General features: G+C 40.3%; 1 protein-coding gene across 3 annotated transcripts; it reads left to right on the top strand.

Moving 5' to 3' along the window:
* Window positions 1–114: 114 nt before the first annotated feature.
* On the top strand, window positions 115–22,615 carry LOC140647642 (DGAT1/2-independent enzyme synthesizing storage lipids-like). Of its 3 annotated transcripts, none has more exons than XM_072852473.1 (7): window positions 115–258; window positions 5,130–5,460; window positions 7,881–8,045; window positions 13,931–14,124; window positions 16,270–16,330; window positions 18,205–18,344; window positions 20,383–22,615. In XM_072852473.1, the coding sequence occupies exons 2-7, from the start codon at window positions 5,133–5,135 to the stop codon at window positions 20,485–20,487; spliced, it is 993 nt and encodes a 330-aa protein (XP_072708574.1). In that variant the 5' UTR covers window positions 115–258; window positions 5,130–5,132; the 3' UTR covers window positions 20,488–22,615. The 3 variants fall into 3 exon arrangements, 2 of the variants coding, with proteins under 2 accessions (XP_072708574.1, XP_072708573.1); XR_012040888.1 differs by lacking the exons at window positions 115–258; window positions 20,383–22,615 and adding exons at window positions 380–679; window positions 17,835–18,039; XM_072852472.1 differs by lacking the exon at window positions 115–258 and adding an exon at window positions 388–679.
* Window positions 22,616–24,408: the final 1,793 nt, after the last annotated feature.

The raw sequence follows: 24,408 nt of genomic DNA on the forward strand, positions 1-24,408 counted from the left end.
GAGCGGAGCCGTGAGCGCTGCTGCGCTTACAGGCACCTGCGGGAGCTGGGAAAGGGGAGTTAAGTCCAGGCTGCAGCGCTTGCGGCTAGCGGGGAGGTGGTTTAGCGGTAACCCGGTGGTGCAAGCAGCTGGGTGGATGAGCGGAACCCATTTTTTTCAAGGTGAACGGCTGCACACCGGACGAGCGGCCGTGAAACACGCTGCAGCAGCAGCTTTGGGACGGCACACGACGGACACCACACAGCGCAGCACTCCCCGGTAAGGCCCGCTGCGGGACAGCTGCCGCCGCTCGGCCCTGCCACACTGCGCCCGCCCCTCTCCCGCCGGAAGCGCGGGGCGGTGCGTGCCCGACGCGGTCCGGGCGGCTCCCGCGCCCCCGGTGGCGCGGAGTTCCTCCCTCCTTTCCCTTCCATTCCCTTTCCTTCCCCTCCCCTCCCCTCCCCTCCCCTCCGCCGCCGTCGCCGCCGCCCTCGTTCTCTCCGCGCCCCCCGCCGCCGCCTCCTCCGCTGCCGCCCGCCGGCGGCACGGTGCCCTCCCGCCTCCACGCCGCCGCGGGGAGCCGCCCTAGCCTGGCCGCCCCGGGGGCACCCGGCCTCCGCGGGGGCGGCGGGCGGAGAAGTAGAACGAGGCCCCGGCAGGGCCGCGGCGCTGGAGCCGCAGCCGCCGCTGCCAGGGGAAGGTGAGCGGGCGCTGCCGGGCGGGCGGGGGGGTCCCCGTCCGGGGCCCGGCCCCCGCTGCGGCCCCCGGGCGGGAGGTGGCTTGCGTTGGTCACCGCCGAGCTTGGGGCCTTGCTTTAACCGTCGTCGGGACGGGGGCTGCGGCCTGAGCGCCGTGCGGGACGGTGCCAGGGCAGCGGCGGGAGGTGGGGAGGCCGCGGGGCGCTTAACTGGGGCAGCTGGGCTGGGGTTGTGTTCTTCGTGCCGGGAAGAAGCAACGCGACCCCCCTCCAGCCTCCTGCAGAAGGAACCCCCGTCCCGCTGTCACGGAAGCAAGAAGCAGGCCAGGTCTTGTTTCAAAACAAGGAGAAGACCGCGCTCTGACTTTCAGGATCTCTCCAGTTGCAGATGCCATCAGCAGGATTATCAGGATCTTCTGGTTTTTTGTGTTTGTGGTGGCATTGCTAATTTTGGTAGAAATACTCTCGGTAACTGACTGATGCCGTGGAAGGCGGTGTCTTTCTGTTGGCAGGGGCACGTCGTAGCTGTTGCTTTTCAGTATCTTGGAGATACTGCAGTGTTCTCCAGAGGTTCCACTTACACATCTCATATACATGCTGAAATCACACTGTGCGTGGTTTACAGCAGTATATGTTGCTTTCCATAATTGCTTCTTCTAGCGTGCTCAATAGGGTCTTGGTTAACCCTGTGTCTGCTGACTACAGCTGAAGACCACTGTTGTAGGTAGTCTAGTTAAGGACTTTTCTGGGTCATATGCTAGAAGTCGGTGAAAGGAATTGTTTGTTAGCCTTGTTTCCATTTCACCGTCACGTAAAGCCTTAAGTGTAAGCATAAGTCAGCATGCGCTGTCATTAGTCAAATGAGAAATTGCGTCTTCTTCATACAGTGAAAATATATATAAGCTGCTCTATTAGGAAGTTAGAACTTAAATTAAAAACATTTAGTTTGAACTGCACAACAGGAAATGTGTTAGTGGTGTCGGTTAAAATAAGTCCTTTAAGGGTATGGTCATATTACAGAGGGATTCTGCCTGTAAGTTGGCTAAGGGTGAGACTTAGTAGTGCTGCACTCCATTCTAGTTTTTAGATTTGGATGGTCGCAGATGTCAGAAAACCTCTGACAAGGAGGGCAGGGTACTCTCTCTTTGCTTGAATGAGGTCCTAATCAGAGTGACATTGCTAGTGTTTCTAGAAGACAGTGTGCTTTATCTTGTAATTTTAATTGCTCTGGGCAGTCATAGAGTAGACAGCTGTAAAGTGGAAACAGACCAAAATGATGTTATCTGTTAGTAGTGTATATGAACTATGTTGGACCTTTATTCGATGGGGACCATCCTGTGCTTTTTTTGATCATGAAGACAGAATCTGTCTTCCCTTCTTCACTGCCATTGCCTTTGGTAGGATGTTCAGTGTGGCAGTAACATAAATCACACTTGGGCTTGGATACGGAGTATTTTTGTGGATGTACCATGGGCGATCAGAACAAATGCTGGACTTGTTACGGGGGGAGCAAAATTACAGGAGATAAAGGCCTTGAGGAAGCCCTTATCTGGTGGACAGTAAGTCAAATATGAGTGAGGATGGCTATCTACATTTCAGGCTACGTTAGCAAGGCCATAGCCATTAGATCGAGGAAGTATTTAATGCCCTCTTTTCAGCACTTTTGAGACCGCAAGTCCAGTTTGGAGCCCCACAATACAAGAAAGATGCCGATGAACTGGAGGGGGTGCAGAGAAGGGCCACTGACATTGTTAGGTGGATGGAGCACGTGGTATCTGTGGAGAGGCTGAGTGAGCTGTGTGTGTTTAGCCCAAAGAAGAGAGGGCTTAAAGGGGATCTTACTACTGCTCTTAATGAGTAGTTATAGAGAGGGGCGAGTTAGACTCTTCTCAGCAAAGGGATAGGAAGCAACAGGCACAAATTACAGTAAGGGGAATTCTAACTAGAATAAGGAAAAATATTTTCACCATGAGCGTGGTCAAGCACTGGATTAGGGGCCCAGAGAAGCAGCGGGATGCCCCATCCATGGAGATGTTACAGACTGGACTGGACATGGCCCTGAGCAACCTGATCTAGCTCCTTAGTTAGCCAAAGGTTGGTCAAGTGCTATCCAATGAGTCTTTCCAATATAAATTATTCTATGATTCTCCTCAAGATGAGGAAACAATGTTGTTCAGAGTAGAGCTGACTGTCCGTGAGAGAAGGCAGTACTTTAGATGTTGCCTCTGTGGCTGGCAGCAAAGATGTCGGATTTTAATTTCTATTACAGGTTAGTGCATAGATATGCAAGTAAACGTAAAACTGTGATGATTGCATTTGAGGTATTGCATCTAAAATGACAGGCCAAAGGGCAAGTAATATTTTGCAAGGCTGACATGTGTGGACAGGACTTCAAATTTACTTGGTGAGGATTTTGTGTTTGGAGAAAGCCATAAACAATTAAAAATATAATAGATGGGAGAGTATAACTTTAAGTAATCTTTAAAGCTATGTAATCACCTCTGAGTTTTGAAAAAAGTTTCTGTGCCATAACCCATGCTCCATATTGTTCTCTAGCTAGTAGGTGGAACCACTGGAGAAGTCCAGGCATAACAATCTGATAAATATTGTAGTGTTGAATGCTACTCCTAAATCCTGCTTGGTCTCACAAGTTGTGTTTCTTGTACTTGCTGTGGGTGTTTGCTGCCTGACAGGTTCTGGAGTTCGGCTCTGGCAACTGGAATGAGAAAGCTTTCTTTTGCTGTCCCAGACACTTGCTCGGTCCTGTCGTTTCCCCCTAGTTCACACCCCCAAATGCACATGCATGAAATCGTTGAACTGCGTGTCAGTAATGCTACATGCTTATACATTGCTGAAGATAAATCAGCTGCTCATCACGTTGTCCTCGAGAACATGCTGAGGAGCAAAATGTTGTAAGCCTGAATTAGTGGAACAGGCATGGATTGTGGGAGCAAAGTCCTTGTCACGAGATCGGCTTTCTTCTCGTTAATAGGAGCTATCTTGAGCAACATGGGTAGAGGACAATTTCAAAACAGAAGGAAAAGGAACATCCTTGCTCTATTAGAATGGGAGCAAAAATTGAGACCGGGAAATAAGTGAGATGAGTTCTGCTCTAGTATGTTTCAACATCTCATAGCAAATGTGGAGTAAAACTGATCTACTTCGTAGTTTTTATTTTCATTGGGTTTCTGATAGTATTAGCAAAATTATCTTCTGAATTTCAGCCACTTGTTGCTTGTGAAAACAGAGCGAGAGTAAAGGAGTGATAGACATATGTCTGTCTAAGCATAGGAACTCTGCAATCATACATGCTGTAAGTCACATTTTAATAAAAAACAACACCACGACCCCAAGCTTAGACTCTTTCAGAAATTATTGTTCTTAATCCATTTCTCTCTACAAGCCTACATTATAGCTGCAACATGTTTTTCTTGGTCCTGACTAACAGTTACTTCAAGTCTTGACCAAAACTTAATTCTAGACTAGGATAACTTTTTTCCCCCAAGGTATTACTTATGTTGTTCTAGAATGGTAGCTAAGATAGCCAAGCATACAGGTTGTCTCATGTTTGTAAGATGAAGTGAATAGCAAGTTTTCCCCTAAATCATACAAAGCTAAGAAAAAAAGTGTTGCTCCAGAATTATAGAAAGCCTGAAATATCAGCCCAGAGAGGTCTAGCCCTGAAACTTCTTAGGAGCTGATGTTGGAGAAGAGAGATTCTTATACATAGACACTGTAAAGCCAGAGCAGTAAAAAGTTTTAGAGGACTTTTTGTGATCTTTTTTCCTTGTCCTTTCTGCTGCCTCTCTGTGTTGTGCTCTGGGACTTGGCGTTTCACTATCTGTAAATTTCCAGGTACAGTTAAAGGACTCTACAGGAGTGAGACTTGCTCATTTGAGACCATCTTCTTCCTGAGTCATCGTATGCTTGTGGTTAGGGGAAGTGTACAGTAGGTTTTTTTTATAGCACCGGATCTGAGATTGTGCTGTTTCCTGTTGCAGTAAGTGCTTGGGAGAAGGTTTAGAACGTACCGTGTATTGTGTAGAACAATAAATTAGACTAATCAAGACAGGTTTCTGAAAATTGAAAATACAGTATAAATTGGTATTGGTAACAGAATAAATGTTCTAGATCTGCATTAAATTGAACAGTTTTTAATGAGATAAAATCTTAGCCTGAGATTAAGCAATTGTACTATCTTTCTCAATTAGAATTGCCAGCATTTCCACTACGCAAAAGAAAAGGACTGAAAAAATCAAGTAAAAGTTTTGCTGTGTGAACCATTATGTTTCTAATAGGTGCTGCTGGGATGTGGGGTAATGTATATGAATAAAATGCATCAGAGAGGTTTTTTGAATGGTTAAACAGTATAGGCAGGTCTGTCTTTTTTGAGCATTTATTCATCTGCGTGGGTTTTTTTTTGTTTTTTTGTTTTTCTTTTTTACTTAAACAGAAGATGATAGGTGGAAATGAATCCTGTACTGCAGGACCGATACCTATGTCCTACTTAACCTGCCTGACTTACGTTCTGGGAGAATGGACTGGCGTGGAGCATATTGAAGATTATCTGAGTTATGCAGTCTACCTTTTATGGGTGCTTTTTCCACTCGCGGTAGTTTTTCTGCTTCCGGGAGTTCTCATCATCCTCTTCTACACTTCCGCTCTCCTTCTTCATGTTTATAAAAGGAAGAATGAACTAAAGGAAGCTTATTCCAATGATTTTTACGATGGTGGAAGACAAATAGTGGCTACCCTATGGGACGGACATGGAAGAATATGGCATGGTAAGCGAGATCTGACTTTTCATTAAAAACTGCTGAAGCTCTTATTCCTGGTTTACCTTTCAGGATTATTAATATATATCTGATTGTTGCTGCTGTTGCATGAAATCTAAAATTCAGGCCAATTTTTTTTCAGTTTTATCAATGAGTGCCAGTGGTTCTTCGGAGAAAGCCATTGAGACTGTTTTGGATGTAAAATTTTTTGTCTTATGCATTTATTCCTTTGCTGCTACAAAATGAGATCTTACATCCATTTGAATGCATATGCAATTTTTAAAAATTGTTTAATTTTTTTTTTCTTTTTTACTTTTTATAACTACTCCTGGATTTCCTTATTCTAGGAGGACCTGAAAAATGATTGCTATGTTAAAAATTAGATCAATTAACAATGTTATTTCAGAGTCAATATATGAACACTGGAAGTTAAATGCCAGTTCTGTGGTAGCTAGTATGTCAGCACGTTAGCATAAGTTAATTGCACTTAACCAGTCTTTTACATATAATGCAAAATGATGGCTAAAAGGAGCACTTAGTGTCAGTTCACTCACTAGTTGCTACTTCAAGTTGGCTTTAGAGCCCTAAATGGTTACAGAACCCTACTTTTTAAATTTTCTTTCTGTCTATGTATTTTTGACAACTACTTTCTCTACTAGAATGTCAAAGCTAAGGGCTCTGTTCCTTGTCCTTCTACTATTATTTCTTTTATAAAGACAGACTTAATAAATGATTTGGCCTTTCTTTCTAAGGAAATCATAAGCCTCTTTCAGAACCATTCAGTCTAGATGCAGCTAAAGGAGAAAGATGTTTAAGAGCAATTTACATAAAGAACAAATCCTTCTTGAAAATCATCTCTATTTGTTCTCTAGTCAAAGGGAAGCGGGTTTTCAAGGCATTGATAACCAGATGGTGCAGCGGCTGTATCAGATAGGCTTTGTAAGACTAAGATGTAACTTTCAAATCTAGGAAAGTACGCTAGATCAAAATCAACAGCTACATCAAAGCTTAAAATGCTCACTTCACAATAAAAAGCTATTTACTTTTTTTCATAAGAAAATGATTTTTTTAAGGCCTTGGCTCTTTTCATCCTTAGTAACTTTTTCTTTTTATAAGGTCTAACTTTTTATTTGTGCAGAAAAGGTTCTTACCCAGTCCCTCTTCGACAATTGTGACTTTTTTCTGCCCTGCCAGCTGCTTCCATGTTCTCTATACACTTCTCTTGCTAAGGAATGAAATGTTTTGTGATTTTTTTTTCCCCCACCCCCACTTGATTAATCAATATATCATAGGAAGAACTTTTCATCCTGAAATCTCACATCGGAACACCCCCCAAAAAAAACCAACCCCACAACCAAAAAGCCCAAACCCAAAACTGGTGTGTGATACTTGTAACTTTACATATATTATGCAAATGTTAGATGTTGGAATCATTCTGGTTATGATTGGCTGGCATAGAGCACAGTTAGTGGTCACTTGGGGTGGAACAGATGATATGCTTGCAATATGTTGCAGCTCCACAGGTATAGAAAGTAAAATAGAGAGAGAAGAGCCAAGAGTACCCTCAGAATTAAAAAAAAAATAATGGAATGGGAATTGCAGACCTGATTAACTTTAGAAGAAGTGACAGGGTTTGGGTTGGGGTTTTTTTGGTTGGGTTTTTTTGTTTATTTAAAAAACCCCACAAACAAGATACTGTAACAATACTGCTCAATATTAACTGAATATGTTCTATACTGATGCGTTTTGATATTTTGTGTTAACTGGATATATTCTGCACTGTTAACTTAATTAGAAATGTAAGTTCAGTAAGAAACTTGTGTGTGTTTATGTATGTTTCGATTAAGCATATAAAGCCCCAAATAGCTTTTAGTACTTAGTGATGGAAAAATGGAGCAAGTATAACTCTGAGGGAAATAACAAAGTTAAGCATCATGCCTTGGAGTAAAAGGAGACATGTAGATGGATGCTGTCACGTCAAATCTTCTTAAACAATTATTGGTGGCAATAAACTTTGAAAGGTAAATAATAGCTTGAAACAGTCGTGTTTCACCACTCCTAACCTATCCTTATTTTGATTTCTCTTGAATGATTAATTCAGAGGACTCTGCAGCCTTGAAGACAGTGAACTGAAAAAATAAGGAAAAATTATGTAGTTCAAGACAGTGAGACCAGGTGTTTTGTTTTCAGGTTTTTTTGTTGTTGTTCATTCTTTAAATGTGGCTCTTCTGCTTTAAATTAAACTTGTATTTCCTGTGAAAGCAACTTAGTAAATGCTGCAAGTCATCCCTTGACTTTTTAGCAGTCACTTTGCTCTTACCACTTCTCAATAGCTATCGGTTTCAGTTTGCCAACTTGCCGCAAGTTAGTTTCTTTGGGATAGAATTGTATCAAACTTTGACATCTGTTATTCCTTTAACTCCTAACAGGTTATGAGCTTCATGGTGTTGAAAATATTCCTGAAGGACCAGGGCTTATTGTGTTTTATCATGGAGCTACTCCTGCTGACTATATCTATTTCATGGCTAGACTTCTTATACAAACGAAGAGATGCTGCCACGCGGTAGCTGATCATTTTGTCTTTAGATTACCAGGTAACATACTTCATTATAAACAATCAGTTTGAGAACTCTAATTTTTTTTTTTTATGGTGTAATTAATAAAAATTGTGCACAGGAACACAGCTCTCTGAACAGACTTTCAGACAAATTTAGTGAAAGTGTTGAAGTACAGCTGTCTCTAACATGTTCTTTACAAACAAGAATGAGTTTGAGACTGGCCCATGCAAGGATGGGTCATACTCCTGGCTGGGCAACACCTTCCAACGACTCTAGGGTGTTTAGAAACAAAGAGAAGGAGATCATAGGAGAACCAGTTGTCTCTGTATTAATCAGTAGCAAGGACTACAATAAGGTGTTTCTTTTTTATTAATATAGGCAGAGTGAGTGGTGTAACCTGATTAAGAAATAAACCATTTAGAAGCAATGCCCTTAAAGTTGACAGTATTAGTCTGGGGAGATGATGCGTTTTCGTATCCCACCCAGTTGAGTATGGTGGGCAGTGGAACCTGTAGAATCTTTTTTGGAGGAAAGCTGTAGAAGTGTCCAACAAGTTTGTGTGAAACATAAGGTGAAGCATGAAGAAAATGAAAAATCTGTTTAGGGGAAGATTTTGGCTGGACAGTCTAATGAAAAACACTGATGATTGGTGAAATTAATTACTTGAGGGGTTTGGGTTTTGCGCATGTGAAATATAGTAGTACCTGATTCTTTTCCCAAGTTCAGTTTGTGACTAAAAACCTCATAATTAATTTTGTGAATTTACAGGAGTGTTCTGTAGTGTACTGATGCTTTTAGTGGAAGCAACTCACATCAGAAAACTGTGCTTTTGCCAGTATAGTTTCATTTCAGCCTTAATCCCTGAAAACTGAACTTTTTCGTACTGATAACAGCATAGCTTTGCCTCTGCAACTGCTTTTGCCAACAGACTAGGATTTGTCAATTGATTATCAAACCTTTTGCATACAGCTGACTAACATAACCTGTTTTGTAATTCAGATTTGGCTGCATATTATATCCATTAATACTTATGCACAGTTGTTTATCAAATGGGAGATTATTTTGTTCTTCTCCATTTCTGCTTTAAAATAAGGTTCTAAGTGTGAGTGTACTTATGAGTCCCCCAAATATCATTTAGTAGCATTGCAGAGACATCTGGCTGAATGGCTGGTCTTGAAGAATTGGGTTCAGTAGTACAACATCTAGCTAACAGCTGGTTTCAACAGGCATTCCTCAGGGATTGATACTGGGACCAGCGCTGCTTGATGTTTTTATTGCACACCTGGATGAAGGGTTGGAGTGTGCTTACAGGAAGTTCACTGATGATACCAAGCTGGGGGAGCAGTCGATACACTGGGGGTTAGAGCTGGTATTCAGAGTGCCTTCACAGAAATGAAGTGGCAGAAACATCACGAAGTTCAGCAAAAGCAAATGTGAAGTTGTGCACCTGGAATGGAGCAATCCCATGCGACAGTACCCTGGATAGAAGGTGGCTTTGCAGGAAAGGACTTTGACATTCTAGTGGACAACAAGTTGAATGTGAGTCAGCAGCATGCCCTTGCAGCAAAGAAGATGAACTGCACGCTGAGCTTTTTTTAGCATGAGTGTAGCCAGCAGGTTGAGTGAAGAAATTTTTTTCCCTTGGCTTGGCACCCGTGCAAGCACATCTCGCAATATGGTGTCCCGTACAAGACAGATTTTGAACACACTAGAGCATGTTCAGTGGATGAGGGAGGGCTGGAGCACACAATGTATGAGGAGAGGCTGAAAGAACTGGATTTGTTTGATCTGTGCCAGATAAGGGTAGGGGAACATATTCCCGCTGTCTTCAGTGACCTAACGGAATTGTGCAGAGGAGGAGTCAGACTATTCTCACAGGTGCATAGGGATACAATGAGAAGCAACAGAGACAAGTTGTAACACATGAAATTTTGATTAGACGTGTGGAAAGGTATTTTTCCATGAGGGTGATCAGACACCTGAACAGATTGCCTGGACAAGTTGGGGAATCTCCATTCCTGGAGACTTCCAAAACTCTGCTGGGTGAGGCCCTGAGCAGCCTGATCTAGTTGGACCTGCTTTGAGTGGGAGGTTGGACTAGATGACCTTCAGAGGTCCCTTCCAACCCACATAATTGTCTGGCTCTGTGAATGAATCAAGGCTATTCAGGGAAGAAAAGCCCAAAGAGCCCAGGTAATGCTCTGGATTGTGTTTCAAAATCTGCACAATAATCTATGACTGGCAACCCAGATAGATGCTGCTTCTCTTGTGAATCAAATCAGAAAGACTGCCATAATTTTATCCTAGTACTAAGACTGCCTCATCTTGATTAAATCTTAGGATTAAATTGGATGCCTTTTCAGAAGATGTTTTAGTTAACCAAAAGTTATTATGCTCAATGCAGGAGAAATTGGGGTGGGAGGTGGGTTTGGGGAGTCTGTAGGCTGTTAGACACACTTGGATTAGATGATTTAATGATCCTTCTGTTTTTATGATTATTGAATCTACTATGAAATAGCTGTGAGGACTGGCTTGTCCCATGAATCTGAATCTCAGGTCTATGCCAGTATGCAATTGCCAGTACACAGTCTCATTGCATCCTCTGCATTGGGCACTGCTGTCCTGAATTAATTGCAATTAACTGGAGTGTGTTTGTAAAATGTTACTGTGCCTCCTAAGGGATGCATGAGCCTGCAAGGGGTCAAACATGCCTCTCCCTGCTTAGTCTCAAAAGATACAGCTTGATAACTTATGGAAGGGAATCTAACCTAATAGGAGACCTCCTATAGATATCTGGAGATTCCTGTTGAACATTGCCTAATGCGTCTTTCTTTCACGTTGATGCAAAAGGAGGTTATTTCATTGTCTCAATTTATACTGTCTCAATACTATGTATGCTTCTGTTGCTTATGTTCTGGGGCAGAAGGATATGAAATATGGTCCTGCGGCTTCTTTTTTTCCTTTTTCTTTTAAATACTGGAGGTTAGTCACAGAAAATAAAACATTCCAATGGTTTCTGGTTCTTTTAGATTGCTAGCTGTGTAATGCTCAGGAGTGCATTGATTTCCCTAAGGTTGAGTTAAGAGAAAATCTTTTCCCAAAGAGCGCAGTGAGGACTGAGGTTTCACTTGTGTTCTTCTCCATCACCTTCTCTGATAGTACGGGCCATGTCTGCTTCCTCGAGTCATCTGGGAACCCTCTTTAAAAGGTTGCCTGCTATTTTAGGGATCTAAGACAGTCCCTCTCCTGTAGCATCCCAGAGGAAAGGAGCTGTGGCTTCTTGTCTGTTACATACACAAGGTGTTACAAAGTGTCTTGTGGACTAGATGTTCTGCAGATAACCACACATGTGTACCTACAACTGTGGAAGGTTGGATTCAGTGGTCTAAATGATTCCTCTCTGTCTGTGGTCCTAAAGGTCAACCATAGTAAAATGATGACATCCTTGCTATCTTGCTACCAGGTAGCTGATAGCCCCCATGTTACAGTCACTGGAGCTAGGTTAGAGAAATGTATATAGTGCACTTATTGAGATAAGTGTTAAATGCATTACTGTGTGCTCTCCAGAGGGTTTTCAAACATAGGTGTGGACACAATGTTGGGGAAAATAGGCGAAGAGTGTGCTGGGGCAAAGGCAGAGTCCAGATTGAACTGTTAAATTAATTTTGAACTCCTTGGTATTTGGAAAAATTAGCATCCCTTTGTGCTCTGGAAGGCTGAAAAAATGTGTTTAGATAATTTGAGAGTTGTTTTGTTGTTTAAAGTGGAAAAATAGATTCTTGGTCACTTTCATGCAACAGCCAGGTACTACCCCAGTGTTTCTTCTGACTCCATGATGACCTTTGCCTTGGGCACAGAGTACCCTGGCTCTCCCTTCAGGGCCACCGCACTAGTTCCCGTCTCTCTGCTGCTCTAACGGAGCCAGGTTCTTCCTCTTTGCTATTGGAGCAGAGATACTGGTAGTAATGTATGATCTGTGGGCTAGGCTATGAGGTACAGCTCAGAAGATAATGTTTATACTAAAAGTCAAGGGGGGAAATACGGCTGAGAAATTTTGTGAAGACTTGAAACCTTACCCCACCACTATTCTGTATTACATTTTTTGGCCTGTATTCTGTTTATATTCTGTTCTTTTTTTTCTGACCTATGAACTGGACAGACTCATGGTGTTGCTCTATCACACAAACACCCCTGGCCCCCCTCCCCTTCCCCAGCATGTCCAATGCAGAAAGGAAAACTATCTTCACAGCTTCTGCTTCCTTGGAGTCTCTTTTCCTGCTTGGCTCAACACTTCTCATGACTGTTTTCTCTCTCTCCTGAACTCACTGGCAGAAAGGGCTTAGAGACAGGCATCTTCCAACCACCAGGTACAATCCAGAGAACTTTTAATTAGTTTGGGAATGTAAAACATTGTAAAAAACATCTATTTAAGATCCCACAAACAAAGCACCAGAGAAAAATTGAATTACTTTAGGAAAACTCTATTTCAGGTGTCCTCTGTGCAAATGCTACTAGATGAAGACTGCTAGTGTCACCTGCAGTGTGCAAAGCAGGCACAGCAGAATATGAGACAGGTGTAATGCAACTTGTGTTCTGTTGTCATGTTTACGGACAGATCCCAGTTGTGTATAGATATAAATCAGGAGTGATTATACTCACACCAACTAGAAAGACTAGTTAGAGATCAGAGTTTAGTTAAGAATAAACTAATGATATGCTGCCTCATGCTTTTCTTCCCAAGCCCGTAGTTTATGCAAGCTGTAAGAGAAGACAGATCTGTTGTCTTAACTATATTTGGTCTCTTCTTCAATGTGTGCGTATGTAACAAATGTGTGTTCATAGTAACAACTATTCATTTGTTAACCTGAGGTTAAAAAATGAAGATCTGTTATTGAGGGGCAAACTCGACTAGATTGTCCCTGCTTGTGGCTGATAAGGTTGTTTGCCTCAGTAGGAAACTTCAAGAAAGAGAAGTAATCTTTCCCATACTGCTCAGTCATCTAAAGTTCTCATTTTGATATGCAGTACTCATACATACTGTATAAATTTAAAATTTTTTGAACCAAGTGAACATGATTGATTTCCTGCAAACAGAGGTTTATGCTAGTTATGTTCTTTCACATTAGATTAGTTCTTTCAATCAGACTAGTTGTCTAAAATGATGAGGTATGCTCCCGTTTAATGCTTGTAAGCAAATTTTTGATGTTCTGCTGTTTCTTGAAGAGTAGGGTCAGTATGACATTTCAAATTCAAGATGATATGAGGAGTTTGTGTAACTTTACAGTTAAAAACTTCAGTAAATGAAAAATCTTAACCTAAGATGAATATACCCAATTCAGGCTTACTAGATGCCTCTTTGTGTGAAAGGCCATCGGGGTACTCACAGACTGAACCAGGGAGTCAATTCCTGCAGTGATCTGTAACACAGAGAATGCTGCATTTTCTTTGTCATTTTCCTCCTTGTGCACAGACTGCTCTTTGTTTGCCAAAGTTAACAAAACAAAAAACCACAACAATTTGCTGGTATTTTCTCTTGTTGCACTTTATTAGGACTGTGCTACATTTGAAAAGTAGAGCTTGGGCAAGGAGCCAGTGCCCTGGAGCTGACTTAACAACTCCTTTGAAGGGACACATGAAAGATGTCACAGCGCACTTGCCAGTTTTTTCCAGTTTAGTCCTGATTGTGAGATAGCACCTGACTTTACTATGACAAAAAGCCACTGAAAACCCTAAACCTTCAACTTTTTAGACCAGAATTTATAAGCAAGATTTAATGCTTCAGTCCCTCTAGAAACATCTTTGATTTGGGGTTACAGGTTATTAGACAAGTAAGTTTTAGCCATTGTGTTCTGTGTTGGGAATCTGCACTCAATGGTAGTATGAATTAACATTTTCTGAATTAATATTATCTTACCCCACAGGTTTAAAAACATTACTTGATGTACACGGAGTTATGCATGGACCAAAAGAAGAATGTGTCAGTGCTCTGAAGAAGGGCTGTCTGGTAGCCATTGCCCCAGGTGGAGTTCGGGAAGCACTCTTTAGTGATGAAATGTATACTATTATCTGGGGTAATCGGAAGGGCTTTGCTCAGGTGGCCATTGATGCAAAAGTGGTGAGTATGACAGATCACAGAAGAGAAGCAAAGAATGCTAACTTACTAGTACTTTCTTCCAGGGAAAGCTGTTTTGATTGCCATATATTTGGTGTTACATTGCTGAGCATCATGAGTATGGTCTACTTGCTCTTGTAACTACATTTCAAGACTCTCTTTGTTGCTTTCGATAAGAAGGCTTTGGAGTCAGCTAAGAATAGTGTGGTCAGAAAATCCGGAGTTTAAAAGAATGAGAGATGAAATGAAATCCAGGACAGTTTCTACATTACAAGCTTGTGCTGTTTTACACATACCTGGTCAGGATTGTGATGGCTCAACCCCTGACCAGAATGGTTGGGAAGCAACCATACATCAACACTTCTGTTTCCCCTATCGCTGAAGTATACTGTGACCCAGCACAGTATAGACTCACTGGCACTATATACTGTATTGGCATTTTATGGTAGTAAGGGATGTCTAGGGCATACAGCAGCAGCAGGAGATGCTGTTCACTAGTGTGAACTGTCTCTTCAATTCTGATATATAGCATTGTGCTGGTCAGCAGGCAGATAATTATTCATAGGGGACCAACTGTGAAAGGCACGTAAGTGTATGATACATTTGAATTGTAACTATTTTAATAATCATTTTAGTCCCTCTCATTCTATATTTGTACTTGAAAGATGTGTGCATATGTCCGTAGGTCTGCATATACCTAATTTGAAAGTAAGTCTCACACCAAGAGTTTTATATTTAGTTACTGTCAAAGAGAGACTAGTTAAATCTCTGGATTTTATACAGAAATAGAATACTTATAAGACCCAATTTTAAGTGTGTGTCGCTTTTCTCAGGTGGAAAATAACATTGTTTAAACAGGATATTTTCAACATATTTAGATTTTACTAATGTATTGTAATAGCATATGAAAGGCTATTTGGATTCAACTATGGTTGTAGTAGTTACATTTATTTTATTGAATGTGTGTTCAGTTCACTTTATGCACTCACAAAGGTCTTGCAGCTTCATCCCCCCCTAAAAAAACCTGAGTTTTAGAAACCTGAGAATAGGAGTAGTGTTGGAGGCAGGCTGAAAGCAGGGAAAATATCTTTATTTAGATTAAAGATGAACTTTAAGTCACGTTTAATCGTGAGCATAACTCCTCATGGAAAGAAAAATGTGTCTAAAACTGGGACCTTCAACTTCTTGAAGTTGTCTCATTTCAGCAATTTGTTTGCCAGAATTTCTGTCATATAAAACAACTTGGTGCATACAAAAATCTCTACCTTTATGTCAAAAGTAAGATGTTCCAGATAAGATGGTTCTAGAATGAAGAAGTTTGTTACCATTCCGTTTAGGCAACTGCACTTCTTTTTATTCTCTATAGTTGCACTGGATTATTTACAGACTTCCCTCCCCACCCCAAAAACCAACTTGATACCTGTCTGAAAAGTTTCATTTACTAGCTCATCTTCATGCTTGTTTAAAAAAGTTTGAAAGAATCTGAATATTTGAAAATCCCATAAAGAGTTCTGTATTTCTGATGATGCTAAGTACAGTGAGTACATACTATAAAATGAGATTAAAAAACTTCATGTAGTAGTTGACCCCCTCCCAGTTCTTGTAAATCTTGATAGCTGTTTGCAAGTTCAAAAACAGCAATACAAACTTGAAATATTCAGCACCATTCCAAATATTCATCAGCAGAAATAAATCATGGACATGTATTGAATATGACACATCAAGTGTGAAACAATACAGTCAGCACAGCAGAGACGAATCTGGCAATTTTAGGGTCCCAGTCCTGTGAATTTTTCACTTTGAGCATAACTACAAATTAGGTAAGAGGTTTAACCACTTAAGTCACAACTGTGCAAACACTACGAGACAAGGGGAGGCCTAAATGCTCCATAGGTTCTGAAATCCTGGACTGCTTTGAGAAAATGGGCCTGCTGAAACAGTGACTCACTGAAATCTCATGGTATTCTCCAGCTTGAAACCTCATGGCAGAAGGTCGCAGAAGAACTTAAGAATACTTGTTTTGTTCTCTATATGTCCTTGTCTGAGAAACACTTCTGAAATTAATTTGCTGTTGGGTTTAAGTGAGGTAGAAGTTTATTAGATAGTGCCTTCTTCATTAAATTCTTAATTTTTTTTTTTCCCTCCTAGCCCATCATTCCTATGTTTACACAAAATGTTCGAGAAGGCGTTAGGACATTAGGAGGAATAAGTAAGATATTTTCTATTTTTTTGTAGTTTATTTTTCCATATGTGTTTAGCCTATCTCTGTAGAAATAATCCCCATGTAAATTTGAGATTTGACACAGCCTTGTGTCTGGAGGTTTGTTCTCTGGTAGAGTTCAGAGATGTTATTAGGATTTAATATCAGCATTAGATGTGGTATTGGTTCATCTAAGTTACTCTCCACATAACGGTGTACCTTCACAGAAGCAGTAGAAGAAAGGAAAAAGGAGCCAGAAAAAGGCAAATCGATTTAGAGCACTTTCTTTCTCTGCTTATATCTGCTAGGCCAACTCTAGTTTTTCTACTGTCTGTTAAGAAGCAAAGCAAACAGGGGTTTGCAATTGACACATAATTTCTTTAAATGTCCTCCTAAAGCTCTGTGCTTACACCTCTATCTGTGCTTAAACTTCAAATGCTTTGAAATATATTTAATCTGTAGTTGGTTTACTATTCAGCACTAGACCTGTGGTTCCTCACAAAACCTTGCATTTGCCTGCTTTCTTTCCTCATCTCTGTGGGACTTCCAGCGAGCACATAAATAGATGGGTATATATCCGAAGGGCTCGCCTCTGGGATGATTAGATGCCCACATCTCTGCTGATCTGCTAGTGTTAAACCCCCTTTGTTTATATTCTGCAACTTACTATCTAGCAGAACAGGCCTGAACAGTCTCCTCCACACCACATGTTCTGCCTCAAGTATGGCATTATCATCTTCACCAGAGGACTGCAGTTCTGTTTCTCTCCCCCTCTAACTAAAAGCTATATATTGCATGGAGAAAGCCAAGGCATCAGATGTAGACGTGCAGAATAATTCACACATTTGTCAGGTTGTACAAAAATAAACAGCAATTAATTGTTGCTGTGTTCAGGAGAATCTTTCCAAACAAGCAGAAATTGAAGCCAAAATCATTCATGCTACTTGTATTCTACAGCAGAGGTGCTAGAGGAATTGAATTCTTTTGATCACTGGAGGCGTTACTCCAGTTTCAGTAGTTTTGGAATATTCTTCGTTCTTGTAGGTTGTGTACAGAAAATTCCACATCTTGGTCAGTAAGGATTTTCTTATGCCAGCACCTCAGTTAAAGGAATTTCTTGTCTAAAATTGAGAGAGAGAATTATTAGCACCCATTCTGCAAGGAATCTGTCGGGGGGGAAATGGGCTAGATGCTTAGAAGGTGACATGCGGGGAAGATGTGTCCTCTTAGAGCTGATTGAAATACCTGTTTTTTCTCTGTTTGTATATTGTTTCACTGCAACCAGTGTGTGATCTGAAAGAGCAATTCAGTGTTTTAGCATGACTGGCCTTTAGACAGATAAGACTATTTCTGATCCTCTAGACCTCAACAGCACTGAACAGAACAGTCTTGCAATACTAGTTTCTTATGCTAACCTGTAAAATTAACTGAACTGTAACCTGGATTGTTTAGCATTCCCTTCCTCTCCAGAGAGGCAGCTACTGGATTTTTCTCCTCTTTCTTCTCTTTGCAGCTACTCTTTGGAGGAGAGATTTCACACCAAGTTAGGATGGAAACAAGTCTGATGTTAGCATTAACGCAGCTTTTAGGAAATGAAAGTCAAGGGTAGAATAGCACTTGAGATGACACATTGTTTGAGAATCTGGGTCAGGGGCTGGATTACTTGACAAGCTGTTGCGAAGGAGTGATTTAGATCGCTTAAGGAATCACCGTCAAAGGTATTAGCAAAAGTGGTTTTAATATGATGTTGTAAGTTTTAAGATATACTGGGGAAAAAAACTTTACAGAATAATCTCAGTCTCTCTCTCTCTCTTCCCCCCCCCCCCCCCCCCCGCCTTTCCTTCTCCTGCCTTTCCCCTTCCCCCTAATTTTTTTCACATTAGGAATACTTAGGTCACTATATGAACGTATTAGGTTGCCAGTAGTTCCTCTATACGGCGGGTTTCCAGTCAAGCTTCGTACATTTATTGGAGAACCCATTCCATACGAACCAAATATAACTGCTGAGGAACTAACTGCGAAGGTAAGATAGATATGCGTATATATATTTAAAATATTGACTGTTCTGATGGAAAACACTGGCATATTCTTGTCAAGTGATTTCTGCCTTGGAGCTGGTTATAGAAGTTGGTGGAATCATGGTAAGCTTTGGACTTGCTTAACTCTGAATGGCCTTCTCAAATGCTGTCTTTTTATTACTACACCTTGCAGATGTTCTAGGCTTTTTAAAGTCAATACTGCATCTTATATTTGCTTTGAGAAACAACTTGCTTTAGGGACTGAAGAAGTTCAGTCAGGTAAGACTGCTCTGGGTTGATAAAGACATAAGCACTTCATCCAGAGAAAGTGTTCTGGTTCTTGGTCTTTTCAGAAAGATACTAATGAAGCCTTTCAAATATGGGAAATCTGTGTTCACAAACTGTTGAAATTCCATACAATAAAAAATTAAGGTAGATAATTTCATTGCTTTGTACAGTGTGTTTCCATTTCTATTTCCTCCAACTTCTCACGCAACAAATTAACTTTTGAATGTTACCCTAGTTCAGATTTGGGTGGTTTATAGAAAGGATTGTCAGGTCCTCATGTTCATTCAGTTTATTAATAGATTTCACAGTGCAGAGACATAAAACAGTTAAGTGATGGAGCAGTCAGATGGAGAGGGCTGAAATAGCCATTTTTGAAAGCTCCGCAGATGGTCACTTTTAGCATTCCGAAAACTTCGCTTGAGAGAGAGAGATTTTTCTTCTTGACCATGCAGGTGTCAGTTCAGTTGTCTCTCCTCATCTGTTTACCCTCTGATTAGATCTCTGCAAAATGACATCTTAAAATGTTTATCTGCATGATATTATGCCCTGGTTATGGAAAATTGATTGTTTCTTTTGGGGGTTCAGTCTGACAGGACTTCAGAACTGTGGCTTTCAGGAGAGAATGTGTGTTTAAATGATTTTCAAACATGCTTTGGCATCTTACATTTGTGCCAACCCTCACTTGCTTCTGACTTAAGTGCAAATTTTGCTAGATAAGGCTCCTAGAATGTGAATCCCCTAGAATTCTAGTTAGAGTGATTTTAAAGTTGTATCTCATGTTTCAGGCTATGGCACAGTATGCATTTTCCCATTATATATAGAAAAAATTAAGCTCAAATTTTTTACCTAATAGAAATTTTAGATTTGTAGAGACACTTAGGACCAGATCTATAAAGAGATGTGGGCAGGAACCTTCTCCTAGGACTTAACAGTTGATCACATACTTCATATAAACAGTGGGAGCTTGTATCAAGAATCAGTTTCCCCTTGCTGACCACTGGTTTACAAAAGCAAATAGTTCTCTGTTCTCTCTGGCCTTAAGAATTCAGTAGTCTGTGCTTCTCTAGGCAGAACAGGAAGGTTACGGCATGTCCTCACCACAGCTTTTGCATATTGCCCTGGTTTTGAATGTTCCCCATAGAGCTTTTACATAATAAGAATGGCTGCTATTAACTTCTTGGCCTGCTACGTTTTTGAGTGAAAATGACTGCTCCTGTCATATGCAGTATTTTAGCTGAGGTCTAAGCGTGCTTTACAGGACCAGCTCCTTTAGAGGACTTGGGTACAAGGATAATTACTTTGTACAAGCCACATATGCTGAGACACAATTGTATTTCCAGTGCTGCTTCTCAGCATGTGTAGAAGCAAAGTTCTTACACGCTGGAAGAGCGTTACTGATGCAAACCTGGGCATAGGCAGAACTTTCTGAGTTGCAGGACAGCACGCAGGCACTGACATGCTTTATAGATCTAGGTCTCTTCATTAATTTACTCCATCGTCATTTTACTATTGCGTATCACTAATAGAGCTTGTGAACACAGCTACCAGAGATAAAAGATACTAGTTTGTTGGTCTGTTTCTTGGCAGTGATCCCACAAACACATCCTGTGGGCTTAAATATGGAAAAATTGTATTTTGAACTTGCAGTAGTTCTGCGACATTTGAAAGGATGAAAAAGAGCCTAGAAATTGTGTTAATGTATGAGCAATATAAAGATGACTTAATCTGACCAAAAACTTTTCTGTTTCCTTACAGACAAAAGCAGCACTCCAAGCTCTAATAGCAAAACATCAGAAAATACCAGGAAATATATTTAGGGCTTTAATGGAACGATTTCAAACGCAAAAGAAAGAAGATTAAGGTCTTCTGAGTAAACTACTATTTAGTTATAATATTCTTAAAGTCATATATGTAACTTATTCTTCTAATAATAGGTTTTAAATACTGTCCTAATGATACTGCTGTATAATTAAAGATATAAGACATTTTCCCTTGCCCTTTCCCCTGTCTAGTATCAAGCTCAGGAACCCAAACTTCAAATCATTCGTAATGGGGCAAAGCTTAGATTTTGGTAAATGCATTCCTACCGTGAAAGTGTTTTTTTCAAAATGACACAGCAAGTCTTTATGTACATGGTCTCTTGTCTTTTTTTTTGGTGGTCGTGTGTTCCCCCCCTGCCCCATGGTTGCTCTTTAACCTGAATGTTAGAGCTGTTGTAGAGCTAGAGTATTACTGTCTTGGTCATCATCACTGTAACTAGATTTTGCAGGCCAGATTAATGCTGTACAGCATTTATGAAAACTTTCTGTGGCCTGCAGAACCTCTAGTTATGCCTGCAAAACCTACGTGGAAAGTGTGGAAAGTGTTTAGTTTTACTGCGGTAAGCTCAGAAGGAGTTTGCAGGAGTGAAAATTGATTAGAGAACTGCAGTGAACAAAGGAGGTTTGTTACAGAAACCACTCCAATGTGGTGAATGAGAACCCTACGGAACAGCTGCTATTCCAAGCTGAGCCATACTGGGTGTCTGCCCTTGAGTAGAGAGTTGTCCTGTATACTTGTCAGTGAATCTGCAAATTCTCCTTTGAAAGAATGAGTCAAGCATTTAAACTTTAGAAGTGGAAATCAGAGTACTGCTTAGTAACATGAGCTCATAAAGCTTTATTTTGAATGAAAGAAAAAATTAGTGCAACGCTCCTTTTAAAAGTAGTAGTTCTTTTGAAAAACAGGATAGACATTCCCAAATACCCTTTAAATCTAGTATATGTGTAAACTGTTAAACATCCATATTCTTCAAACAGTTATTTATGTAAGTTATTAAATCAGGGTTGAGAGGGAAATCCTATATACTTTCTGTAAGTGAAAACAATTGAATGAACAGGAAAAAATTGCAGATTGGGCTTTTGTGCACTTACAGTAAATTATATTATTATATTTTTTCTGAACTAAAGCCTACGCTTTTATTGTCCAAATAGGAAATATCTGAAATATTTCTTCTGATAGCCAGCAAGTTTAATCTAAGTTCTTAAATTAACATCTGGGAACTCTTTAGTTTTGGGATGAAGACAAATTCCTTAAGAAAAGACAAAAGAGGTTTTTGCTATATTATGTGGTCTCCTTTCAATATTGTTGGAATTTGACCTTTTCTTAAAAAAACCCAACAACAACCCCCCCACACCTTTTGAAAGAGCAGTTGTATTCAATTTAGTATCCATTCCTCCCACCATTTAAGCACATGCTTTGTTTTATATTCTTTTAAATGTGTAAATGAGTGAGATTACATAAGTGCATGTGGATGATGCCCTATGTTAGAAAAATATCACTTTATGGGAAAGAGTCTATAAATTATGGTTTACAAAAAGCAAAAAGTTTACTTATTTTATGATGTTATTTTATATCAAAAGCATCTTATGTCGTGTTGAATTAAATTTTTTAAAGCTTGGGGAAGAATCATGTTATATAAAAGCAAATGCCCATTCTGAAGTTTTTTAAATTACTTGGGTTTTATTTGAAGGCAAGATTGTGTTCTTTTTAACTTATTGGAATGTTTTTTAAAAATATTATGTTAGCACAGTATGTCATTAAAAGTGATAATGCCAAATTCCCACATTGGAGTATAACTTAAGTATGACTTTGTTTTTACTGTCCATCTTGAGGAAAATGTACATCAGTCTACATTGTGAAATTGTCAAAGGCAGCTTAACATATTTTGTGTTGAGGTTGCATATATGTAAAAGAAAACAGTCTAAAAGGTTCTGTTATACATGAATAGACCTTTGTGAGCTGAGATTTTGTAAAATTTATTTTACTAAATATGTGGGCTGTTTGATGCAGTTTTGTCCCTTTAAGTATTGAAAGATGAGTATAAAAATGAAGGGCAGTATTGGTACTCTTTAAGTGTTCATATTTGTATAGGCCTTTCATATTTATTTCTATATGTAAAATAATTTATAGAAGACACCTTTCAAATAAAATTGACAGCTGGAACAGGCTTCTGAAGTTTTGTGTTGTGTTTGAACTAAATGAATTATACATGGCCTGCGCTGCTGAACCTTCAGTGGTTTTGAGCTGCACGTAATACCCTTGAGAAGCTCTTCTTGCCTAATGTCTGAATAAGGGGTGGAAGGATCAAAGCCCCAGAAGGAATGAATTAAAGAAAAAATAATTCAGGAATAAAGGACAAAAGTCACATAAGCAATAAGGTCTGGGTTTTAGTAGTTGTAATCAGTGCTGCAGGAAGCCTTAACAGGCACTGCAATACCACTATAATTACATTTAAGATTCCGCAATGGAAAATATGTCATAAATACTGACTAGTAAGGTTTATTTGTACATATTTGGTGTGTGAATGATTACCTACTTTATTTCATTGAAAAAGGGGGCAGGTCTGGAGAGAGACTCTTACAAGTAAGGCTACAGACCAGGCTTCCTTTTAGCTGATTTTGTTTACTGTATGTTAGGCAGAAGTATTTAAAGGAAATTTTAGCAGCATTAGACTAGACCGCTGATTGCCTGGTTAGCCTTTGGATACGCTGAAGACATTCCAGGTTTCTCCATGTGAACAGCATAACCAGGATGTGCATTTTTAGGTTGTTTGGAAGCAGAAACAGACTGACTGCTGTACTGACAGGTATTTGTCATTATCTCTCAGCAAGACCCAAATCTCCCACTGGCCAATTTACTGTCCTGTTGTGTAATAGCAGAGCTCAGTCTGAACATCTGTTATTAGGATGCTTTCATATGAAATTTAATCACTGCAAATGCAAGGTAGAGCAGTTAATCAGCATTGTCAACACAATTGTGTGGTTCATCCGGTATTGGGTTTGCTGTACAAGTATACCATTATGTTGCTTCATCCTATTACCCTTGTCGTGGTTTAGCCCCAGCCAGCAGCTAAGCCCCACGCAGCCGCTCGCTCACTCCCCCCCGGTGGGATGGGGGAGAGAATCGGAAGAGCAGAAGTAAGAAAACTTGTGGGTTGAGATAAGAACAGTTTAATAATTGGAACAAAATAATAGTAATAATAATAATGAATTGTAATGAGAAGGAAAACAACGAGAGAGAGAGGAACAAAACCCAAGGGAGGGAAAATGGAAAAAAAAAAAAAAAAGATACAACCACTCACCACCTGCCGACTGATGCCCAGCCCGTCCCCGAGCAGCGATCGCTACCCCCCAGCCAACTCCCCCAGTTTCTATACTGAGCATGACATCATAATGGTATGGAATAGCCCTTGGGCCAGTTGGGGTCAGCTGTCCTGGCTGTGCCCCCTCCCATTTCTTGTGCACCTGGCAGAGCATGGGAAGCTGAAAAAGTCCTTGACCAGTGTAAACGCCACTTAGCAACAGCCAAAACAGCAGTGTGTTATCAACATTATTCTCATACTAAAATCCAAAGCACAGCACTATACCAGCTACTAGGAAGAAAATTAACTCTATCCCAACCGAAACCAGGACAACCCTGTAGAGAAAGATACAGCTATGGTGACACTGTTAGCTCTACAGTGCTTAATCCCTATTAAGCCTGTCGTAGACGCTAGACTGTTTTTTCTGTGTTATTTTTGCACTAAAAAATTATGTTACCAAAAGTAAACATGGAAGTGCATGGAATTGCTACATGAGTGTAGTGGCACAGGAAATACATGTTAAGTAAGATAATCCTCCAAAACTTCAGGAGACAATCTGATGTCACTTACTTTCTTAGTTCTATTCACATCATGTCTATGAAGGTCCTTGCAGGAACAAAGATAATGTGTTTCTACAACACCAATCGATGCTAATGCCT

Source organism: Ciconia boyciana, chromosome 2 (assembly GCF_034638445.1).
Source record: "Ciconia boyciana chromosome 2, ASM3463844v1, whole genome shotgun sequence".
Classification (NCBI taxonomy): domain Eukaryota; kingdom Metazoa; phylum Chordata; class Aves; order Ciconiiformes; family Ciconiidae; genus Ciconia; species Ciconia boyciana.